This window comes from Mustela lutreola, chromosome 8 (genome assembly GCF_030435805.1).
Source record: "Mustela lutreola isolate mMusLut2 chromosome 8, mMusLut2.pri, whole genome shotgun sequence".
In the NCBI taxonomy this organism is placed as follows: domain Eukaryota; kingdom Metazoa; phylum Chordata; class Mammalia; order Carnivora; family Mustelidae; genus Mustela; species Mustela lutreola.
The window spans coordinates 2,166,765-2,187,076 of NC_081297.1; the positions used below are offsets into that span (position 1 = coordinate 2,166,765).

Below are 20,312 nucleotides of genomic sequence, written 5' to 3' on the forward strand. Positions count from 1 at the left end.
TTACAGCTGTTTTGGAGAAGCGTTTGGCGATTGGTGTTTTTTGTTTGCCCAAAGTTACAGTATTTTAGACCCAGTGAACTAAATAAATCATTAAAAGTGATTTTACCTGTTTACCTTTTTTTTTTTTTTTTAACGTGGCTGCTAGAAAATTTGCCGTGTTGTGTGTGTCTTGCATTATATTTCTCTTGGGACAGCATTGTTCTAGGATCTGTGATCTAGAATGTGTGATTAGAATTGGTTCTCGGGGGTGTAGACTGGGGCTGGGGAAAGTTGGTCAAGGGAGACTTGTTCTTTAAGCCTGTCTTTGCTATTTGACTTTTCGAAACTTGTTAATCAGATTTGATAAAAAGTTACCTGTTTGATGAAGGCTGGGGTGTTTATCTTAAAAAAGGTTAATTTGTCACTTCTTAAATTAAATAGTAAATACTGCCGTAGTGAAGAAGTTTGGAATTGAAAGAAATTGTCGTCTGCTTTTCCTTCATTTCAGTTTGCCAGATCAGAAATTAAGTTTCTCCTGCTTTTGTTTAGCTTACTACAGGAGCGACCGGGAAATCACCTTCTAGAAGTAATGCCCACAGAAAGCGGGAGTTGCTCCACTGCTCGCCAAGCAAAACAGAAACGCAAATCTCACAGCCTTTCCATACGAAGGACCAACAGCTCGGAGCAGGAGAGGACGGGTCTGCCGAGAGAGATGCTCGAAGGACAGGTGAGCGCGTGTCCACGGTGTTCGCAATGTTCCAGAAGTAGCCGAATACATGCGGGTCTCCAAAGTAGAGAAGAAGAGTGGGTTACTGAGACTAAACAAAACCAAACCAGCCCCTTCTTCCCTTAATAACCGATTAAAACAACTGTCACATATAATACCTGCACAGAGACGTGTGACTAGCTAGTGTGACTAAGGAATTTTTAAAATTTTAATTAATTTACATTTAAATTTAAATAGCTACCTGTGGCTACTGGCTACCGAATTGGACAGTGCAGGTAGACAGTGTAAGATACGTTTTTTTATTCGATTTATTTACATTTCTAGTGGAAGTCCCACACTGTCCTTTGCTAGCATCTTCTGGACTTAACTCCCATTTGAGGTGAACGTGTCCTTTGCTTGGCCTTCTGAACGCCCCTCCTCCATTGTGATGTAGGACAAGTAGGTGATCGCGTCTCGGGGTAACCCTTCCTCAGGGTCACTCAGAGGCCTGCAGGCTGAACAGCCTGGCCGCCACGCTGCCCCGAGGGCCCTCGTCTTTGTGCTCAGCATTCTCTAGCCTTCTTGCCGAGAGGCGTCCCTGGATGGCGGGCGTGAGGTGCTCTGGCTGGTTCGGCCGCAGGAAGACCGCAGCAGCGGTGTGCGGTGCGAGCTACTCGCATGGTAGGTGGGGGTGGAGGGATCTGAGCGTCCACGTGGCCGGCTCCCAGTGGACTCGCTTTCCAGACAAGTCGACGGTCATTGGCTGGGGAGCAGTGTCCTGCCACGCGCAGGTGGTGTGAACGGGCGGGGTGGTCACTGCCCCCGGCTCAGACTCGGGACTGTGGCCTTGCGGAAGGGGCTGCTCGGCGCAGAGACGCGAGGCCTGCCGGAGCCGGCCGCGTCTGTGTGCGCACCAGGCGCTGACCGGCCTGCTGCGCCCGGGACGTGCGGATGGGGTGGAGCGCACGTGGGTTTTAAAGCTTTGCTGAAAGCTCCCTCCACCTTCCTGGGGGAGAAGGTCTCATTTCACGGCACATTTTGCTTCCCTGATTGTCAAGTGAGGCTCTTGCCGACGTCCCAGTTTTGTCTCCAGTTCCTGTGACATCCTGCATTTGCGGCTTCAGTAAATGTGCTGTTTCAGTTACCGAGTAGTCAGGGTCTGGAAGCGCTGTGGGTGCAGGTCGGTAGGCATGGATGCAGTAGGAGGGGTTTGGCCTCCCTGGGGACGCACAAAGGCTTCTCCCTGAGTGCCCCGTGCAAGGGGGACTGGCTGGACCAGGATGCAGGAGGAGCATGGCACAGAGAGGGAAGAGAATATGCGAAGGCACGAAGCAAGGTGGACAGTGTGGGAGATGTTCATGGTCATGGTTATTTTCCTTTCCCTTTTTTTCTCCTAAGATTTTATTTATTTATTTATTTATTTATTTTTAAAAAATTTTATTTATTTATTTGACAGACAAGATCACAAGTAGGCAGAGAGGCAGGCAGAGAGAGAGAGGAGGAAGCAGGCTCCCCGCTGAGCAGAGAGCCCGATGCGGGACTCGATCCCAGGACCCTGGGATCATGACCTGAGCCGAAGGCAGCGGCTCAACCCACTGAGCCACCCAGGCGCCCTTATTTATTTATTTGATACAGATCACAAGCAGGCAGAGAGAGAGGAGGAAGCAGGCTCCCTGCGGAGCAGAGACCCCGATGCAGGGCTTGATCCCAGGACCCTGAGACCATGACCTGAGCTGAAGGCAGTGGCTTAACCCACTGAGCCACGCAGGTGCCCCTAGAATATAGCTTATTAAAATAAACTTAGAGTATCATATGGTGGAACTTAAGAGACTGTGTGTGATAAAACTTCGTTTATGGGGACTGTCTTCCTTCTCTACAGATCTGGAAGTTTTCCAATAAGGTAGGCTTCTTCCCTCCCTTGTTAAAGGAAAAATGTTTTGAAGAAATGTTTGTTTTTGAATCCCATATTGGGCTACGTGACCATTTTTACCATGGGTTGTAGTTTTCGTCTGTAGTCTGGGTAGATGTAAAACTAAGTTGTTAAGCATTTTTTGTGTAAGAAATAGGAATTTAAGACATTCACTTTGAAAAAGAGTTTCTTACTCATTTTAAACAGAATCTTCCTTTTTTCAGGATTCTAAGCTGCCTTCCTCGGTTCGCAGTACACTTCTGGAACTATTTGGTCAAATAGAGAGAGAGTTTGAAAACCTTTATATTGAGAACTTAGAACGTGAGTATCTGCTGTCCTCGTAAACTTCTGTAAGATGTCTGGGTAGACATTCGCCACTCTGTCTGCTTCCTCCTCTTCTGTGCCACTTGCAGTCCCTTAGGATGACCCAAATTTATGACATTACACCTCCCTAGTCAGAAGTCTGTGGCTGTGTCACCAGGCTCAAATCCTGGTGTCGGAAGGACTGTGCCCCTCTGAAGGTGTGAGAGGGAAGTTGTCCTCTGCTTGTTTCATGGTGGCCGGTTTCGGTCCTCGACAGTGTGAGGACAGAGGTCGCCATCTTCTTGTTGGTGTGCCCAGGGTCCAGAGCCTGCCTCACTTTTCACCTTGAAGCCCTCCCACTCCTGCCTCCAAAGCCATCAGCAGCGGGCAGAGTCCTCCTAGTGCATCCCTGAGCCATTTCTAAAGACGTGAGGGAAGGATGGGTCATCGGGTCATACCGGGTGACATCCTCATCAGAGATCCCTTACTCTCACACCTGCAAGGCCCCTTTTGCCATGGAGGCCACATGCTCACAGGTTACTTTTGGGATAGGTAGTTGTGCTGACTTGCCCATTCAAACTGATTTAATGAAAAATACATGCATCTTATAAACACTCTTACAGAGAGTTTATTGTAAATTGAGAAAACGTTGATCTGTGTTTCTCTTTAAAATAGACTGTATTTTGAGAACTTCCTAAAATGTATTATGAGTTTGACTTACTAAAGGTAAATCAAAGGAATTTTTAAATTAGCTTAGCTTTAGGGGCACCTGTGTGGCTCAGTCGTTCAGCATCTGCCTTTAGCTCAGGTCATGATCCCGGGGTCCCCAGATTGAGCCCTGCATCGGGCTCTCTGCCCGGTGGGAAGCCTGCTTCTCCCTCCCACTCCCCCTGCTTGTGCTCCCTCTCTTGCCGTGTTTCTCCCTGTCAACTAAATAAGTAAAATCTTCAAAAAAGAATTAGCTTTAGTTTCTCCTTTTAAGTTTATTTTAGAAGGAATGCCATCCATTGCTTAAAGAATCAGACAGCATCGGGGCTCCTGGCTGGCTCGTTTAATGGGGTGTCTGGCTCTTGATACTGGGGTCATGAGTTTGAGCCCCACCTTGGGTGGAGATTGCTAAAACAAAAAAAAAAACAAAACCCCAGTATGTAAAGATAACTACTATTACCCTTGCCTGTCGACCTATTCTGTTCTGCAAAGGAAAATATTTTCTGCATTTTTTGCTTTTAATTCTTGTGATTATTTCTGTAAACTTAGTCCACTTTTACTCTTGGCTAGTCAGCTTTAGGCCACGTGCACTCATGCTTTCCTGGGAAACGTCAGGAAATAAGCCTGTCCCTTACCCACTGGTCTCTCCATTACTTTGCAGTGTCTGTTCTTTCCATAGGGTTTGTGTTGATGAAACCTGGGTTATGCGCATGGAACTATTATCTGGTCTTCATACTTGACCAACAGCATTTCTGTTACAATTCTTTTCTCTATTAATATATAATCTGTTATTAAAATATCTTTTACTCTAGAACTAAGTGGTGTTGAGTAAATAATGAAAAGAATGTAATCCTGTGTCACTTAAACTTTTCTAGTGGACCATTTGATGTTCTATTTTTGAATTCTCCTTATAAGTCCATCTTGGAAATTTACAGAGGGAGAAATTATTTGAAGTTTTTATAAAGTAAAACTTAGGTACCATGTACGCCTTCTGATCTTAGGGCTTTTCTTTTTTTTTAAGTATCAGTTGTAATGCCCCAAGTGCTATTGAATTTCTTTTGTGATCTAAGGCCTTATGTTTTATGAGTTCATGCAGTTTGTTCAAGAAAAAGAATAGAATTACTGGGGTGCCTGGGTGGCTCAGTAAGTTAAGTGTCTGACTTTTGATCTCAGCTCAGGGTCGTAAATTCCAAGCCCTGTGTTGGTCTCCGTGGAGCCTACTGAAAAAACAAACAAACAAACAAAACCCCTAGGGTTACCATGACTAATGCCGGAGGAACTTGGAGTGTGTACGGTCTCATGCTGACTGGTTTGGATGGCTTCCTGAGATCTGAGGACAGTCAGCGTTCGGTGGATTTGCTCTGAGCCTTTGCCCTCCGCCTCCCTGTCGCCTGACCCAGCCCCTCGGTCTCACTGGAGGCCGAGCAGAGAGAGGAGCATGCTGGGAGGTGGCTTGACACGGTGGCGGGTGCGCGGCCAGGTCTCGGCACGGCCGCCCTTGCTGCCACGGCTCGTGTCCTTGGTCGAGTCCCTTCCCCCGATGTCACTCCTCGTCCCGCGGCCTCACAGTCCTGTTCGCGAGGGCTCCATGCTGAGAAGGGCACCCGCATGAGCGTGTCTCCTGATCGTCCCTCGAAGACTCATGTCCTCCCTCTGCCTGCCTTCCCTGCGGTTCTGCACTCGCAGTCGTGGGCGCGAACTCCCCCGAATCGTTCATCTCGGTTACGTGTCCTCCGCGTCTGGAGCCTCACAGCGAAGGCTGCGTGTTGTCATGGCCTGTGCTTCCCCCCAGCTTCCGTGTTCTCAGCTAGACTAAACATCTCACTGAATTTTGGACAGTATCAGAAAAAATTTTTTTTTTTAAGATTTTATTTATTTATTTGACAGAAAGAGATCACAAGTCGGCAGAGAGGCAGGCAGAGAGAGAGAGGAGGAAGCAGGCTCTCCGCTGAGCAGAGAGCCGATGCGGGGCTCGATCCCAGGACCCTGAGATCATGACCTGAGCTGAAGGCAGCGGCTTAACCCACTGAGCCCCCCAGGCGCCCCTCAGGAAAATGTTTTTAAGTATACAGAAGAGAGTACAAAGGGGACGACCTGAGGCCTGGGTCCCCGAGTCCTGCCCGTGAGCCCCGACGGCGCAGCATCTTCCTGGTGCTGGAGTTTGTCGTCTTCGCAGGGTGTCGTGAGGTCGTGAGAGCTGTAGGAACTGGGATCTCGTTTACACAGTACTTCAGTGTTAATGTTGTTAGGTACTGAAGTTTGGAAGTGCACGTCTTACCTTCTTGAAAACCACTTCTTTATTCCCAGTGCGTAGGGAAATCGAGACTCTTAATGAACGTTTAGCCGTTGAAGGACAAGCGGTCGACGGGGCGGAACTGAGCAAGGGCCAGCTCAAGACGAAAGGTAAGGGTGAGCGCTCACGAAAGGCTTGTCCCACAGAATATATCCGAGTGGTACTTCCGTGTGGTTCACGACATTCTTGAGTGAGTTTGTGTGCGCAAGTGTGCCTGTGTAGTGAGTCCTCCGCGGTCACAACAAATACTGTGCTGTAACCTCCAAGGACCACATTAGCTTTCTTTTTTCAAATTCTTCAATACTCAACGTGCTACCTAATAAAATAGAAGAAACTGTAAAACTCTGGGGGGGGGGACATTTCAAAGCATGTGGGTCAAACTGAGTCTTAAGATAGTGGTATTTTAAGATAGTGATATTTTCAAAATTAAACAAATGAGTTATTCAGCTGATCTTCAAAAAAAAAAAAAAAAAAAAAAAAAAAGGATTGTCCTGCACGTTTTGTGTAGGGGAAGTATGGACCTTAGCGAGGGACCCGGACTGATGGGCGGTGTGCAGTGGGTGGGCACACTGCGGTCAGCACCGGTGTGGAGGAGGGGAGGGGGCGCCGGGAGGCCGGGCTTCCTGTTGTGGCCGTGGCCTGGCCCTGACGCCAGCGTGGATGAACCCTCGGCGTGGGGTGGGGGGTGGGCAGTGTCACTGTTTTCCTGTGTGGAACCACAGATGGTGTTTGCTGTCCCCAGTCTGTCCCTGCTCTGACACTCTGGGGCCCTGTGTTTGTACGACGTCCCTGACTGTCGCTTCTCTGCGTCTGCAGCCAGCCACAGCACCAGCCAGCTGTCGCAGAAGCTGAAGACCACGTACAAGGCCTCCACCAGCAAGGTACGCCGGGCGCTGGCCCTCGGGCCGCTCCTGTGGTATTTGAGGTGTGCAGACGTGTACCCGAAGCTGCATATTTTCCAGTCAGGAGCGAGTAAAAGACAAGGAGGAACTTCTGCTATTTAGAGAAATTGGATTTTGCAGGGAGTATCATAAGTGTGTTAAGTGGCCACGGCCTCTGGACACCTGGACTCTGCTCTGCCCAGGTCCTTCCTGAGAGTCAAATGTTGCGCGTAAGTAAAGAGATTGTCTTTTTCAGGAAAGAGACATGTTGTGGTGTTCTGTGGCTTGATGCAGAGGCTTTGAATCTGGAGAACGGGACAGGTGGGAAGCAGGGAAGCTTCTCATGAGTCCCGTTTCCCCGTTAGCCTCGCCTTCTCTCTCATTTTCTAAGGATCATCCAGAAGTGAAGGTCTGTCTGCAAGGCACGTTCGGACAGTTGGGGTAGTTTGCGTTTTTAAAAGTTACCTTGTTCTGACCGTCTTAAAGTGGCAAAGATTGAATCATTTGGAAATCAGTTTATCTGGGAGGGAGGACTGCTGTCAGGGAATATTCTGAAGTAATTTTGTGTGCATCTCTATTTTGGGAGTCTTCTGGACATACAAAAGATAAATTAATTATTTAACCGTAATAAATGGACATTCTTTCTGCTAAACCCGAGGGAAAAGCTGAAGTTTGTGCTGTGCTACGGTAGCATGAAAGCATGAAGAGTTCTTGTTAACTTCCTGTGTTTCCGGTTTGTTCCGTTGAGCCTAAAGTCACTGAGCGAGCCCGCCACAGGAGACTAACCGCAGTTAACGGACCAGATGCAGTCTTGTGGCTACTTTTGCTTATTTGAAAATTTTTAGTACTTCTTTGTTATAAAAAATAGGAGTATTGATTATTTTCTTGTTTCCTTTGATAACTCTAGAGTTTAAGTGGTGAATTAAAAATTTTTATTATGTATTATTTAGCTTATACTTAGTAGTTTTTAAGTTTTTTTTTTTTTTTTTTTAAAGATTTTATTTATTTATTTGACAGAGAGAGATCACAAGTAGACAGAGAGACAGACAGAGAGAGAGATGAGGAGAAGCAGGCTCCCCGCTGAGCAGAGAGCCCAATGCGGGACTCGATCCCAGGCCCCTGGGATCATGACCTGAGCCGAAGGCAGAGGCTTAACCCACTGAGCCACCCAGGCGCCCCAGTTTTTAAGTTTTTAAATAAATCAACATTAAACTATTTTTCAAAATGTGTTGTAAAATTATGTTCTTCCTCACCTAACTTCTTGTATTATCTCGACTTCCGTTGTTTATTCCAGTGGGACCGCGTATGTACACGACACACTGTCCTAGCACTGGGAAACCTTCAGAGCATTTCTGAAGTAGAAGATGAAAGGCGTGTATACAGTTAGCCCTTGCTAGCAAGAGTGAAAAACGAGATTTGGGCCAGGGGAAGGAAATGTATTATTACAATATTCTGCTTAAAGAAAAATGTATTTAAACATATTTAAAGCCCCCATCATTTTAGATCCTACAAATCCATACCTGTGTGCTATTAAGAAACATGTAATTAATGATCTTTATTGCGTGCATTAAAGAATAGTGTTGAAAGATGTCATCTGAAAATTGAAGAAAGACTCTGATAGCAGAGTGTGTTGTGGTCCGTGCCGCAGCGTGTGTCCTCGGTGGGAGCGCTGCGTGTGTGCGCGGCGCGGAGGTGGCGAGCTGGAAGCAGCGCTGCTCGCCTCCTCGCTCGGCCCTGCCGGCCGGCCGTGTGCTCAGTGCCCCCTCGTGCGCTCAGCAGACACAAGAGAGCTTCCCTTCCTTGGGTGCCTGAGGATGGACGGCGCGTGTCTGTCGTGGGGCGGGGCGGGGGGTGCCCGTCCAACGCAGTCACTGTAGAGAAGCTTGTGTTTTTATAAAGGTAACTCTGTCATTGTGAAAAACCCCTTTCCGGTTTTGTTGAAGTACTTTAGATTGTATCTTAAATTAAAACGGTAATTAGGATGACAGGTGTAAGCATCACTTCATTCTGCTTTTCGGTCGGGAATGTTCACTGCATGACCTGGTCTTTTTTTTTTTTTTTTTTTTTAAAGATTTTATTTATTTATTTGTCAGAGAGAGAGAGCGAGAGCGAGCACAGGCAGACAGAGAGGCAGCAGAGTCAGAGGGAGAAGCAGGCTCCCTGTGGAGCAAGGAGCCCGATGCGGGGCTCGATTCCAGGACCCTGAGATCATGACCTGAGCCGAAGGCAGCTGCTTAACCCACTGAGCCACCCAGGCGTCCCATGACCTAGTCTTTTGTGGGGCCTCTTCCTGTCGTGACAGGGCTAGGAGTTTTCAGAACAGAGAACCGATAGGTATTCAAGTGCGGTTGGCATTTGGAAGCCGCACAGGGAGTGACTTGTCACAGTGTTCCTGGGCTGCCTTTGTCCGTTTCTGGAATCGACCAGAAGGAGTCGGGGTCGGTGTGTCTTGAGCAGGGACCTTCGGTTCTTCCATGCGTGAGTCTGGCGAGGAGCAGGCCTCTAGGAGCGCTCGTCTCCGGACAGCAGCGTCTGGGGGAGGTGGCAGGAGGCTCCCCACGTACCGTGACCCAGGCTGTGCGCGTTCTCCTACGCAGTCCTCCTGCGGGTTCCGTTGCTGGACATCCAATTGGCACCTCACGCCAGCCAGAGCACTTTTGCTTGTCGTGGAGGGACAGTCTTGCTGGTTTGGGTGGGAGAGCAGCTTCCGGAGGGTGAAAGAAGACGGTGGGCTTGCATTTGAGCAAATCCTCTTGTAAAATTCAAACCCACTTAGATGTGTTTCTGCCGGAAGAGTCCGGGTTTGTTAAACTCGTTGTTTCAGTCGTTCCTGGCGTCTGAGGACGGTTTGAGGGTTCGCCCCTAAAGCGATGGACCAGTGGCTTGTGTTGTAGGTCTTTGTTCTAAGAATGAACTGAGATTCATTTTCAGGGCTGCGCTAAATCAGGGTTCAGAAAAGCTGTTTAATCCCGTTTTCTCTTTCACTTGATTTTATGGTTTCGTTATTCTGATTAATCTTCATTATTCTGGTTTGCTTAAAAGCTGAAAAGCCATTTTATCTAGGAATAGTTTATAAACAAACTCTGAAGAGCTGTGTTTAGTTCGTTTCTTTCTCACACCCTTGGTGTTTCCGTGGTACGAGGAGGTGGCATCTGTTGGCCGTGCATGTCGTGCGGGCCGGGGCCTCGCCCTCGTGGGTACCCCCGTGCTTCCGCGGTCTGTCCCGTGGACCGTGAGCCGCCCGCCCGGGGCCTGCTGGCGCGCTGTGTGCGTCTCTTGTGCGGCGCTGGCACTGCGCACGCGCTCGGTCAGCAGTGCTGGGCAGACGGCGTCTGGGGGCAGTGTCGTCCTTGGACTCCTCCCCACCTGGGCTCTTGTCCCTGATCACACATGGTTGGTGTAAATTACTAGAAATGGGGAAAAAATGAAGGTTCCCCCAAAATAAAAGTGGTTTTAAGGATGTGGGTATACTCTCTTGACTTTCGTGTCCTGGTAGTTCTTTTTTTGTTTTTTGTTTTTCAAAGAATTTGGAAATTTGACTGATGGTTTGGATTTGTGGAAGAGACTTGCGGTGCATAAACAGACCCTTCTCTCTCCTGCGGGAGGACACAACCTGCTTTGCGGGAGTGTGGGGTCCTTCCGAGGCCTTCATTCTCCCGTGTGACCCCCGCTCGCCGGAAGGATGCTGCCGTTTGTGCTTACGTCGTGTTCCCTTAGTGCTTTCAGTACCTGTTCCGGGACTCAGGCCGTTCAAGACCTGTTTTGCTGTTGTACCTTTTTTAAACTTAAAATCATTCAGTCCCTAAGTTGTCTGTAATACTTCCTCCTGTCATGGTTGTAGATCGTCTCCAGCTTCAAGACCACCACGTCGAGGGCCGCGTGCCAGCTGGTGAAGGAGTACGTCGGCCACCGGGACGGCATCTGGGACGTCAGTGCGGCGAGGACTCCGCCCGTGGTGCTGGGCACCGCGTCTGCCGGTGAGTCCGCGCGAGTCCCTCTGCTTGCTGCGCGCGGCGGCTGGGGCGGGCCGGGGACCCGCCAGTGCTGCTAGCCGAGCTGGCCCTGGCAGCGGACAGGAGGCCAAGCAGTCACTGACACGGAAGCGCTAGGCCCCTCCGTGCCCCATTGGGCCTTGCTGCTGTGATGTGAGACTGCGGGCCTGGTGAGCGGACGCTGGCTCTGGGACTGGCCGTCGCGCCAGGAGTTGCTGTTCGCAGCAGTCGAGGCAGCATGTCTTTTACACAGACTAGGTATTTTTTAGATTGGCTTTTATGTTACTCACAGTCGAGTGCACATCTGCTTCAACTGTGAGGTATAGGGGGCTCGTTCTAGGATTCAGGCAGAAGCTGGGCCGCTGGCAGCCCAGTGTGTCTGTCGGGGCAGGCATCTGAGAGCTCTTTTATCTCATTAAAGGAGGAATGTTTTTTGAAAGCTGTCCAAGGTGCATAACCTGACACCCTTTCAGATAAAAACTGCTGAAGTTAAAGATGGTGCTCACTTGTTGAAAATGACTACCAGCTTGTGAGAAGTTACTTACTAGGTTCTGCTTTTTAAAGTAGAAGATGTTGCAGCAGTTAGACCCATGAAGAAAGTTCTCTTTCTTGTTTAGAATTATGTTCACACGTGAGCACCCCAGCATGTTCTGGAAATTACAATTAAAAAGAAAGAAAGGGTCCTTTTCTGGTCTCAAAAATCTTGTTTGGATCACTGGCACTTATTTTCCAGATTTTCCTGTTATGTAAGAGGGAAGGTCCAAAGGAATATTTTTATCTCAGATACTTGTAACTGGATTTGGATTTGCATTTCAGTGCCGTGTGATGCCCTGGAAAGTTTCGATTCAACAGAACAGTGGACCTTTTACCTGAGGACTCAGGCGAGATGCCATCCATGTGATAGCGCCCTGGGGTCCAAGTCCCTGGGTTTCCGTTTGCCACCGGACCTCGGACAGGTCACCAGCTTCTGTCTCCTTGGAAATGTTTTCTTTCATCAGTTGAACTACAGACCAGGACAGAGTTGCAGGAGATACTAGTGATGGCGTAATCTCTCACTTTTATTGAAAAGACCGTAAAAGTGGGGATGGGTCGATTACTCTGGTGTTTTTGGATCTTGCAGATCACACGGCTCTGCTGTGGAGCATAGAGACAGGGAGGTGCCTCGTCAAGTACTCGGGCCATGTGGGCTCAGGTAAGCAGCACCGGGGGGCGGTGTCTCCTGAGGGGCGCTGTGCTGACCTGCCTGCGGGCTGTGCGCGCTCATGGGCAGTCGGGGCCATGCTGCCTGTGCGGCAGGGCCTCATCGGGGGACAGCGAGCGCGTAGGAGTTGTCTGCGTCTTTGTTACCGTTGCCTAGACAGCCGTGTGTCAGCGGATTTGGAGCGGAGATGCCACCTTGGTCAGAGACCGTGTGTGCATTTCAGAGGTTCCCTTTCAGGGAGCTGCTTCTTGTGCTTTGTGTGCAGTAGGGCCCGGGAGGGCTGCCGTCTGACCCTGGGCTTCTGCTTGTGGGTGATGGCCCTGTGACGTCAGCAGCTCCGCCCTGCCCCCTGAGCTGCACCCATGCTGCCGGCTGCTGTTTTTTTTTTTTTTTTTTTTTTAAGATTTTATGTATTTATTTGACAGACAGAAATCACAAGTGGGCAGAGAGGCGGGCAGAGAGACAGGGGGAAGCAGGCTCTCTGCTGAGCAGAGAGCCCGATGCGGGACTCGATCCCAGGACCCTGAGATCATGACCTGAGCCGAAGGCAGAGGCTTAACCCACGGAGCCACCCAGGCGCCCCTGCTGTTCTGACCGCATCTTGCCCACTTCCCTCTGGGCGCCCTTCGGGGTTCCTTCTTCCTGGCCTGGCCCCTCCCCCCCATCGGGCCGCCTCCCGTCTCCCTGTCCCCTCACCAGCCCTCCCCTCACGGACCTGTGCCGACGGTTCCTGCCTTCCATGCCCGTGGCCGGGTGCGCCCCAGCTGCAGACCCAAGCCCTGCTGCCCAGTGGGGGCCTTTGTGTGGTCCTGTCTGGGCTGTGACCCACAGTCTTAACCTCTCTCGGGGTCTCCTTCCCTCCGCTGTCCCCGCTGCCGCGTCCTGCCTCTCCGCAAGTGCGTGTCTTCCCCGCAGCGTGCATCTTCTGTCTCCACAGGGCAGTGCCCGGGCCACGCAGACGTTCTCAAGTGAGCGTGGCTGTAGCCTGTGTTCCTTGGTCAGACACCTCCACATCGCCTAGAAATGAAGCGGCTGCTGGGCAGCCTGTGTAAAAGAGGAACCGCTTCTTACTCTTCACTTCTCCAACAGCCTTACGTGTTCTGCTTTTTTCTTCCTTTTTTCTCGATAGCCTGTCCTGTTCTTTGAGTTGTTGAGTTTTAGACAAGGGGCTCTTGCTGAGGCAGTGGGACCCACTCCCTCGCCCCGTGACGTGACTGTGCACTCTTGTCCTCACCTCGCGGCTGCGGCGCGGTTCTTCCTCAGATCTGAGTGTGGCGACACGGCCGCCCACATACGTGCGCTCCGTGCAGTGGCCTTGCTTCCATCCGGCCTGGTTTCTGTGTCTCTCCCAAACCCCTCCCCATGCTCCGCCCCGTGACCGTCCTCTCCCGTGGCCGGACGCGGCACGGCGGTCTCTGTTCTTTGCTGTCGCTCTCATTCCTTCCGCAGGGCGTCCCCTCCGGCAGGTGCCTGTGATGCCCTGCTTGTCGGGGACTGCCCTGCGCGTGTTCCTGCCGCGTCCTGCAGCGAGCACGTGGAGTGCCGTGCGGGCGGGTAGTGGGAGTGGAGCGCTGGCGTGTCTGGCCTTCCCTTCTCCCGCGGGTGCTGCCTTCCAGGACGCCGTCTGTGTAGCGCTTGTGTCCCGGCTTTGGCTTTTCCCACTAGGCGGTGCTCTGATCCCATGGGGACGGTCCATTTAACCTAAAGGGTGGGGTTCTGCTGCCCGGGGTTTCTCATGCAAGTGACTCACTGCAGGTGGTTTGACATGTGTCTGCCCTGGCTCCTTCCTCTCGCATCACCTGAACCTGGTACCCTCCTGTGCATCGGCTCTCCTGCCTCGAGGGTCCCATGTGGAGCTTCGCAGCTGCCCTGCTACAGGCCCCCCACCCCGTCAGACCTCCCGTGCTGGAGACGGTGCTTTCTCCCACGTGGCGGTCTCTCTCACAGCTCGGTTAGGCGCACAGACGACGGGCAGATCAGGTGTCTGAAGCTCGTCTTGAATAAAGCTTGTCTCTGCTCCCGCTGTGGCCGCCATGAGTGGGGTCGGCTGCGGGTCTGCAGGCCGCTGGCAGAGCTCACCGTCTCCGCGCGAGCTGTGGGCTGCTGGCTGTCTGGCAGGGGGCGACGTCGCTGCAGCCCGCCGTCTGCCGGGGGCACCCCGGCACGCCTCCAGTCCGGCCCCCACTCAGTGGCACTGTCCCCGTGGTAAGGTCAGTGCTCAGGTGTCACTTCATTGGGCCTGCGTGAACCCTGCTGATGGCTGGCCGGCACTGGGGCCGTGAGGAGTCACCGAGCGCCCACCGTGTGCCAAGTGTCCAGCTGAGCAGCTGGTCCGCGTTCCTGCACACACCTCACGGGGCCCTTGAGGGAGGTGGTGTCTGTGCGCCCTATGCCCCTGGGAAGGTGCTCAAGGGCTGGTCCTACCCGGTGTTCCTTCCTGGGAGTGTTAGGGTTATTTTAGGCATTGTTTATGCTTTGCTGTTTGTAGGGAGGTCCGTTTCCATGAGCTCTTCCCATGTTTACCTGTCGTTTAGAGTTCATAGTGAAAGCATCTTTTAGCATTTTCCAGTTCCTCAGAAAAGTAGAATTCCCGGGGCTTTGGTGACAGAATCATCCTGAAAGCACTTGCCGAAGTTGGCTGAAACTTCCTGTGTGTTCGGTGTGTGCTGTGTGTCTCCCACGTGTGGGTGTGAGGGCCGGCTGCCCTGCGTGCCCTGACTCCGGTCAGCTCTGTGTTGGGTCGCCGGGGAGCTGATGTCCTGCTGCTCCCCGCGAGAGCTCGGCGGCGAGCAGCGAGGTCCCAGCAGCCACCTGCGGCCTCTGCACACTCTAGCAGCTGTCGTGCGGCCACGCTTTTGGGACAAGGGAGGGCTGCCCTTCCCTCTACTCTGGCGTCCTGTCCCATAAAGGAGCACCAGCTGGGGAGACCTTGGGTGGATCCCCATAACCGGAGACGGAAACTGTCCACGTTGATCTGACTCTCCCCGAGCTGGTCTGGCCGTATCTTCTCTGTTTCTGGGGCCTCCTGGAATGGGACAGGAGGGAGGGGCCTGATGAGGTGGGCCCGATTGATGAGGTGGGTGGGCTGTCAGTCATGTGCCTGCTATGTTTTGTTTCTGTCTGTCGTCGTGTTTTTCTTAGCGTCCCGATTTATTTTCAACTCTAGGTGGCTTCCTTATCTATAAAAAGTGGTGGGTTGTTTGTAATTTTCTTCTGTGTGTATTACACTTTGGCAGTGTGATTGTTGATACGCAGTAGTGTTTTCATTTTTCTCTAGTCTCCTAGCATGTATTCATAGCTTAATTAAATGGGAGGATCTAATATTGAACTGTTAAAGTTCTTTTAATTTTTAAAGTTACTTTGTAATATTTAGGTGTGATAAATGTTGATATGTTTTTATTTTAAACCTTTTGTAATATTTTTATTTTGCAGTAAATTCTATAAAGTTTCATCCATCAGAGCAGTTGGCTCTTACTGGTACGTAGATTTTTTTCTTTATTGAGCAGAGTTACTGATCATCTTGAAAGATGTCCACGCCTCGCACCAAAGTCAGATGCTCACTGGTAGCCGTTTTATGTAATACTTGAGGAATGGGGAAGGAGAAACACGTCTAGTAGAACCTTTGTCACCCGTAACGGACTGCCGGTTAGATGAGCTGCACTGTCCCGTGAGATTGCGGGTGACCACCGTGAGGTCGCCGTGCAGAGCACGTGGCGGTCGCCAGCCTTCCCTCTCACACAGGTGTTTCTCAGCAGACTGACCCGCTTCTCTCCGGCCCTGTCATCGCTGCCGAGCTCCTCATCCTGTGCGCACCTGCAACAGGCGGGAACGTAGTAGCCCCAGCGCATGGCTCCTGTGCGGCCAGTGTTTTCAGGCCTTCCTGAGGAGTGCTCCTTGGCCCTGGGGGCCTGGGTTTGCCATACTTTTACATTGGACTGAGGAGTTTTCCTATGAAATTGTCCAGCACCTGTAGACTTCTGTGATTTTGGGGGACCCTGACGGTAATCTTGAAGGATAGATGTTTAGCAGGTGGAGCTCAGTGAGCTTTTTTTTTTTTTGGTAAAGCACCAGACGTCCATGCTCTCACAGTCTGTGGCTATAGGCAGTAAGCCTCTTTCTCACAGTGGGTTGCTGCTTGGCTTTGGCCCCTGGGCCAGATTTCGCTGCCCCTGGGCCAGATTTCGCTGCCCCTGGGATAGAGGACGAAAGTGAGCAGGATGGGTGGGAGAGTCCGTTCGCGCGCTCTGTGAACCGACGGGCTACCACAGCAGCCCGCTGGTGCCTGAGCAAACAGCGGGGAGGACTTGCCACCTTCTGCAGTGCCTTGGTGTGGGACTGTGAAGAGGGCGGGTGGAGGGAGACCAGTGAAGCAGAGGTGGGGTGCGCAGGAGACGGAGACATTCTCAGAAGGGCTGACGCAAGCCGAAGCAGAGCACGCAGCGCGCTGGAGGGGGCGGGCGGGGCGACGCTAGCAGGGCTCGAGGCTCTGGCCGTGAGCTTATTTGATACGGCGAGAGATGTGCTACCGTCCACATGTGGCCACTTGGGGGACCTTCTGCAGCCACAGAGAGAAGTGGGATTCAGGCAGGCGCTCTGTGAGGGCGCGTGTAGGCGCCCATCTGGCACGTCTGTGGGCCTGTGTGTGCCCTTCACCGTTCTCTCTCTGGTCCCCAGTCCGAGTCCCCGCTCTCACCGCTTGGCTGGTGAGAGTGAGGGCTGAGCACTCAGGGGCCCGGCAGGCTGTGAGCCCGTCAGTGCGGAGTGGAGGGGAGCACACTTTCACGTGGGGCTCGCTTTGCTAAAGGGCCTTGGAACTGCCAGGGTCATGAGTTGAAGTGTAGTTGGGTTCCAGTTGACTTAGGTTGGATAGATGGAGAATAAAATCTGTTTGTACATTTTGCCTGAACCTTCACAGCTTTTTACCCTAAAATGAAAGAGGGGGTATTTTAATCACTGTCTTAATTTGATACCTTTAGTGTCTTGGCAGTGGTATCATGTCTCCAAAGTGGCTTTGGGATCGCTGATTGACAGAGCCTAGCAGAAAGCACGTTTCACGCCTGCTGTGCACTGTGGGTAATTGTCCCCTAATTTCTGTCCTCAGCCTCTGGAGACCAGACTGCCCACATCTGGAGTTACGCTGTTCAGCTGCCGACACCCCAGCCCGTTGCCGACACTACTGTAAGCAGCACCTTTACTTACCCTGAAAGCGCGACATGGGGTATGTCAGTAGGGTTCTGGACATGTGCAAAGTTTAGGATAAATTTAGAATGTCTCACAGACGGGATGTGTGTGATCCCTCCCCTTTCCCCCATCCCGTAGTCTGAAGCCCTCATCCCCCAGCGTGGCTGTACTTGGAGATGGGCCTCTACAGAAGTACTAAGGTCCTGAGGCTGGGCCCTGATCCCAGAGGCTTAGTGTCCTTGCAGACGCCACCCGGCTCGGGTGTGTTTCCTCTCCCTGCACGTGCCCAGGAGAGGCCGGTGGGGGGCAGCGTGACGAGCCAGGAAGGCCTGGCCCGAAACCGGATTGGCCGCTCCTTGGGCATGGCCACCCCGTCTCGGTGTTTCGCTCTGCAGGCAGAACAGACCGAACAGGGTCGAAAATGACGTGCCTGCCTGTGTGCATGTGTTGTTCTCACTGCCCATTAATGTTTAAGAATTGTAGGATTACGTCCTGTTTCTGAATATTTCATGTATCTTGGACAACTCGTTTGTCCTTACGTGAAGTAAGGTGAACAGTGCGTGGCATCCTCCCATGGGTGGGGTTGTAACGTAGGTAAGGAGAGGTCGCACGGAGAGGAAGGACGAGTGGGCTTAAACCACGGAGCCTTCGGTGACCTTTATCCTGTCAGATGCAGCTGTTCCCCTCAGCCCAGCACCCCGTGTTTGTCGTCTCGCCGAGACCACCTCCCTAGTTTCCTCTGCAGGGCAGGGCTCTGCCGTGCGGTCTTCACGCGTCATTAGCCTGTCTCAGGGGCGCGCACGCGGGTGGAGTCGCGTCGGGCAGCCGAGCGTAGCAGAGCCGTAGCTGTCGGGGGGACGGCGGGCACCCTGCGCTTGGGGTGCTTCCACCATTGAACACTCCTTCCTTTCTTCTCTTATTTTGTTTTTTAAAGATTCCTTTACTGATTTGAGAGAGCGTGCACACATGTGCACGTGAGCGGGGGAAGGGCTGAGGGAGAGGGAGAAGCACACCCTGCCGAGTGTGGAGCCTGATGTGGGGCTCAGTCCCAGGACTCTGGGATCATGACTTGAGCCAACGGCAGGTGCTTAACCCACTGAACCCCCCCACTGCCAGGTGCCCCATATGTTTTCTCTTTTTAATTTGGAGCAATGAGTTTCACTTGGCATCCACCACATTGGTAGATATTGGGGTGGTGTAGTGGAAACGGTTTAGATGACCTGTTAATCAGTGTGTGGCACTGGTTGTGTGATGCTGATTTAACCTGGTGAGTGGCCTAATTTTCTTCTTCGGGAGTGAAAATTGAGGCGCGGTACCTAAGTGGCTTCCAGGAACCGTTCCTGCCCAGAAGCCCTGATTCAGTGAGTGAGTCAGGGATCTCTTGGTTCTGGAGCTGCTGGTGCTCAGGAGACGACTTCGTGTGCTGCAGACAGTGCCGGACACCCCGTCCCAAGGCTGCTGGCCGTGAAAGTGGCTCAGTGAGTTCTACGTCATCCCCAAGACATGGGCAGAAATCACATAGCTCTCCGCCTCCATCCCTGCCTCTGGCCGCGGGAGTATTAAAGATCTTACAGTTACTCATGAATAGGGTTTAGCGCATTTGCATTTTTAAATCTCTTAGTTCCTTGCGACCTGTCAAGGTACTGACCGTGATCTTTCCAGCATGGATCCTGCTGGCTAGAGCTTTCTGTAGCGGGAGCTCCAGGCCACTCTTCTGAGATCCGCAGTCTCTCCCCTGGACTTGCGCTGAGGACATCCCTGTGTTCACGCTTACTGGTCTCTCTTCCTTCCAGATACTCGGGGAATGGCCCAGGGGTGCACCGCTGCAGGGCTGGGTAACTGCACCAAACCGTCAGGACATTTGGGGTTGTCTTTGACGCGTCTCTTCTTCCCTGCCTGTCTTCCTCTTCCATGGTTTCCCTGAGCCTGTGACATCCTACTGCTTCTGCTTCTCACACGGGTCTTGGGTGCACTCCCTCTGTCTGCAGGATACCCCGCCCGGAGATCTCTCTGGAGCCGTGGCCCTACCCAGGACCCCTCTTCTGCACCTGCGCGAGGCCCTGCCCAGACCAGCCTGCCTGCAGGGGGCAGGGAGCATCGGGAAGCTCCTCCAGAGCGGCCGTGGGAGCTCAGAAGCCTCGTGGCCTAGGAGCTGGTGTTGCCTGGTGGAAAGCCCCGAGTGGGGCGTCCCCGTGCAGGGTTTGCAGTGACCGTGTTGCTGCTCCTGTCCGGGCGCGGTCGCCGGTCCGGGTCGTTTCACCCTCAGCAGGTCACGCTCTGGGACCCGTCTGCACGCTGAGGTGCGCGTGCTGCGAGCCCCAGCGGTCTTCTTCTCGGGTCCCCACCCGGTCTCAGGCCTGGCTGCTCCCATTGTCTTCTCTCTGCGCGACGTCAGGAGCCGTCTCTCGGGCCTGGCCCTTGTCACCTGGATGAGTCCTTTGCCAGTCCCTGGCCTTAGTTTGTGACTCTGCCTGGACGCTCTTGCTGGGCTGCCTCTGCAGGTCCGCTCCGCCCTGCTGGGTGCTCCCCCCGCTCCCCACCTGCTGGCCTCGGCGCCCTCCCCTTTGCTTGCTAGTCTGTGGTGCGCTTTGAAGTCGGTCACTCTGCGTGATCACATACGCCTGACTTTCCTGCGAGACTGTGGGTCCCTGTCTCCCTGGAGAAATCCCCCCCGCCGTGGTTCCGCCAGGCTTTTCCTTGGTTGCTGCTCCTGACCTGTGAGTGCCTTGAGCAGGGCACCCCCGCCCGCTGCCCGAGTTGGCCGTGGCCACGCTCCTCCAGGATTTCCGCCTCCCTCTCATCTAGATCCTTCCGGGCAGTACTCAGACCTGGCGCAGGGCGTCCGCCCTTAGCCCTGGTTTCCCTGCACACACCTTGCAGCCTTCCTGCTCTCGGCACATTCCTGTGGGCTCAGGCGGGGTGTCCTGCTGCTCGTCGGCATCCCCTCCACACTGCCCAGCGCGGTCCTTGGACTCCTTACCCATGTCTGGTAGTGTGACCCTCTGTCAGCCTCTGTGTTTCTCCCACTTGCTTTCTCTTGAGTCTTCTTGGCTGGGTCACCTCCGACCCCACGTGACCCGTGCGAACGTCTGTAACTGCCCTCTCGCACCTCTGCCGCCATGACCTTGTTTGTAGAGACCCCTGTGTGCTCCTTGTTAC

The 20,312-nt window shown here is 52.6% G+C and overlaps 1 protein-coding gene across 4 annotated transcripts in view; it reads left to right on the forward strand.

The window, feature by feature from the left end:
* Window positions 1-20,312, forward strand: part of WDR37 (WD repeat domain 37) — a 50,405-nt gene that overhangs the window by 9,697 nt on the left and 20,396 nt on the right. For 3 of the 4 annotated variants that reach the window (XM_059183683.1, XM_059183682.1, XM_059183684.1), the window contains exons 2-9: window positions 529-706; window positions 2,819-2,915; window positions 5,913-6,008; window positions 6,715-6,779; window positions 10,621-10,756; window positions 11,892-11,963; window positions 15,405-15,449; window positions 17,074-17,150. In XM_059183683.1, the coding sequence (XP_059039666.1) occupies window positions 569-706; window positions 2,819-2,915; window positions 5,913-6,008; window positions 6,715-6,779; window positions 10,621-10,756; window positions 11,892-11,963; window positions 15,405-15,449; window positions 17,074-17,150 (726 nt within the window). In that variant the 5' untranslated portion in view covers window positions 529-568. Of the gene's footprint in view, window positions 1-528; window positions 707-1,179; window positions 1,367-2,818; window positions 2,916-5,912; window positions 6,009-6,714; window positions 6,780-10,620; window positions 10,757-11,891; window positions 11,964-15,404; window positions 15,450-17,073; window positions 17,151-20,312 lie in introns of those variants that run through there. The other variant, XM_059183686.1, reaches the window with a different exon arrangement.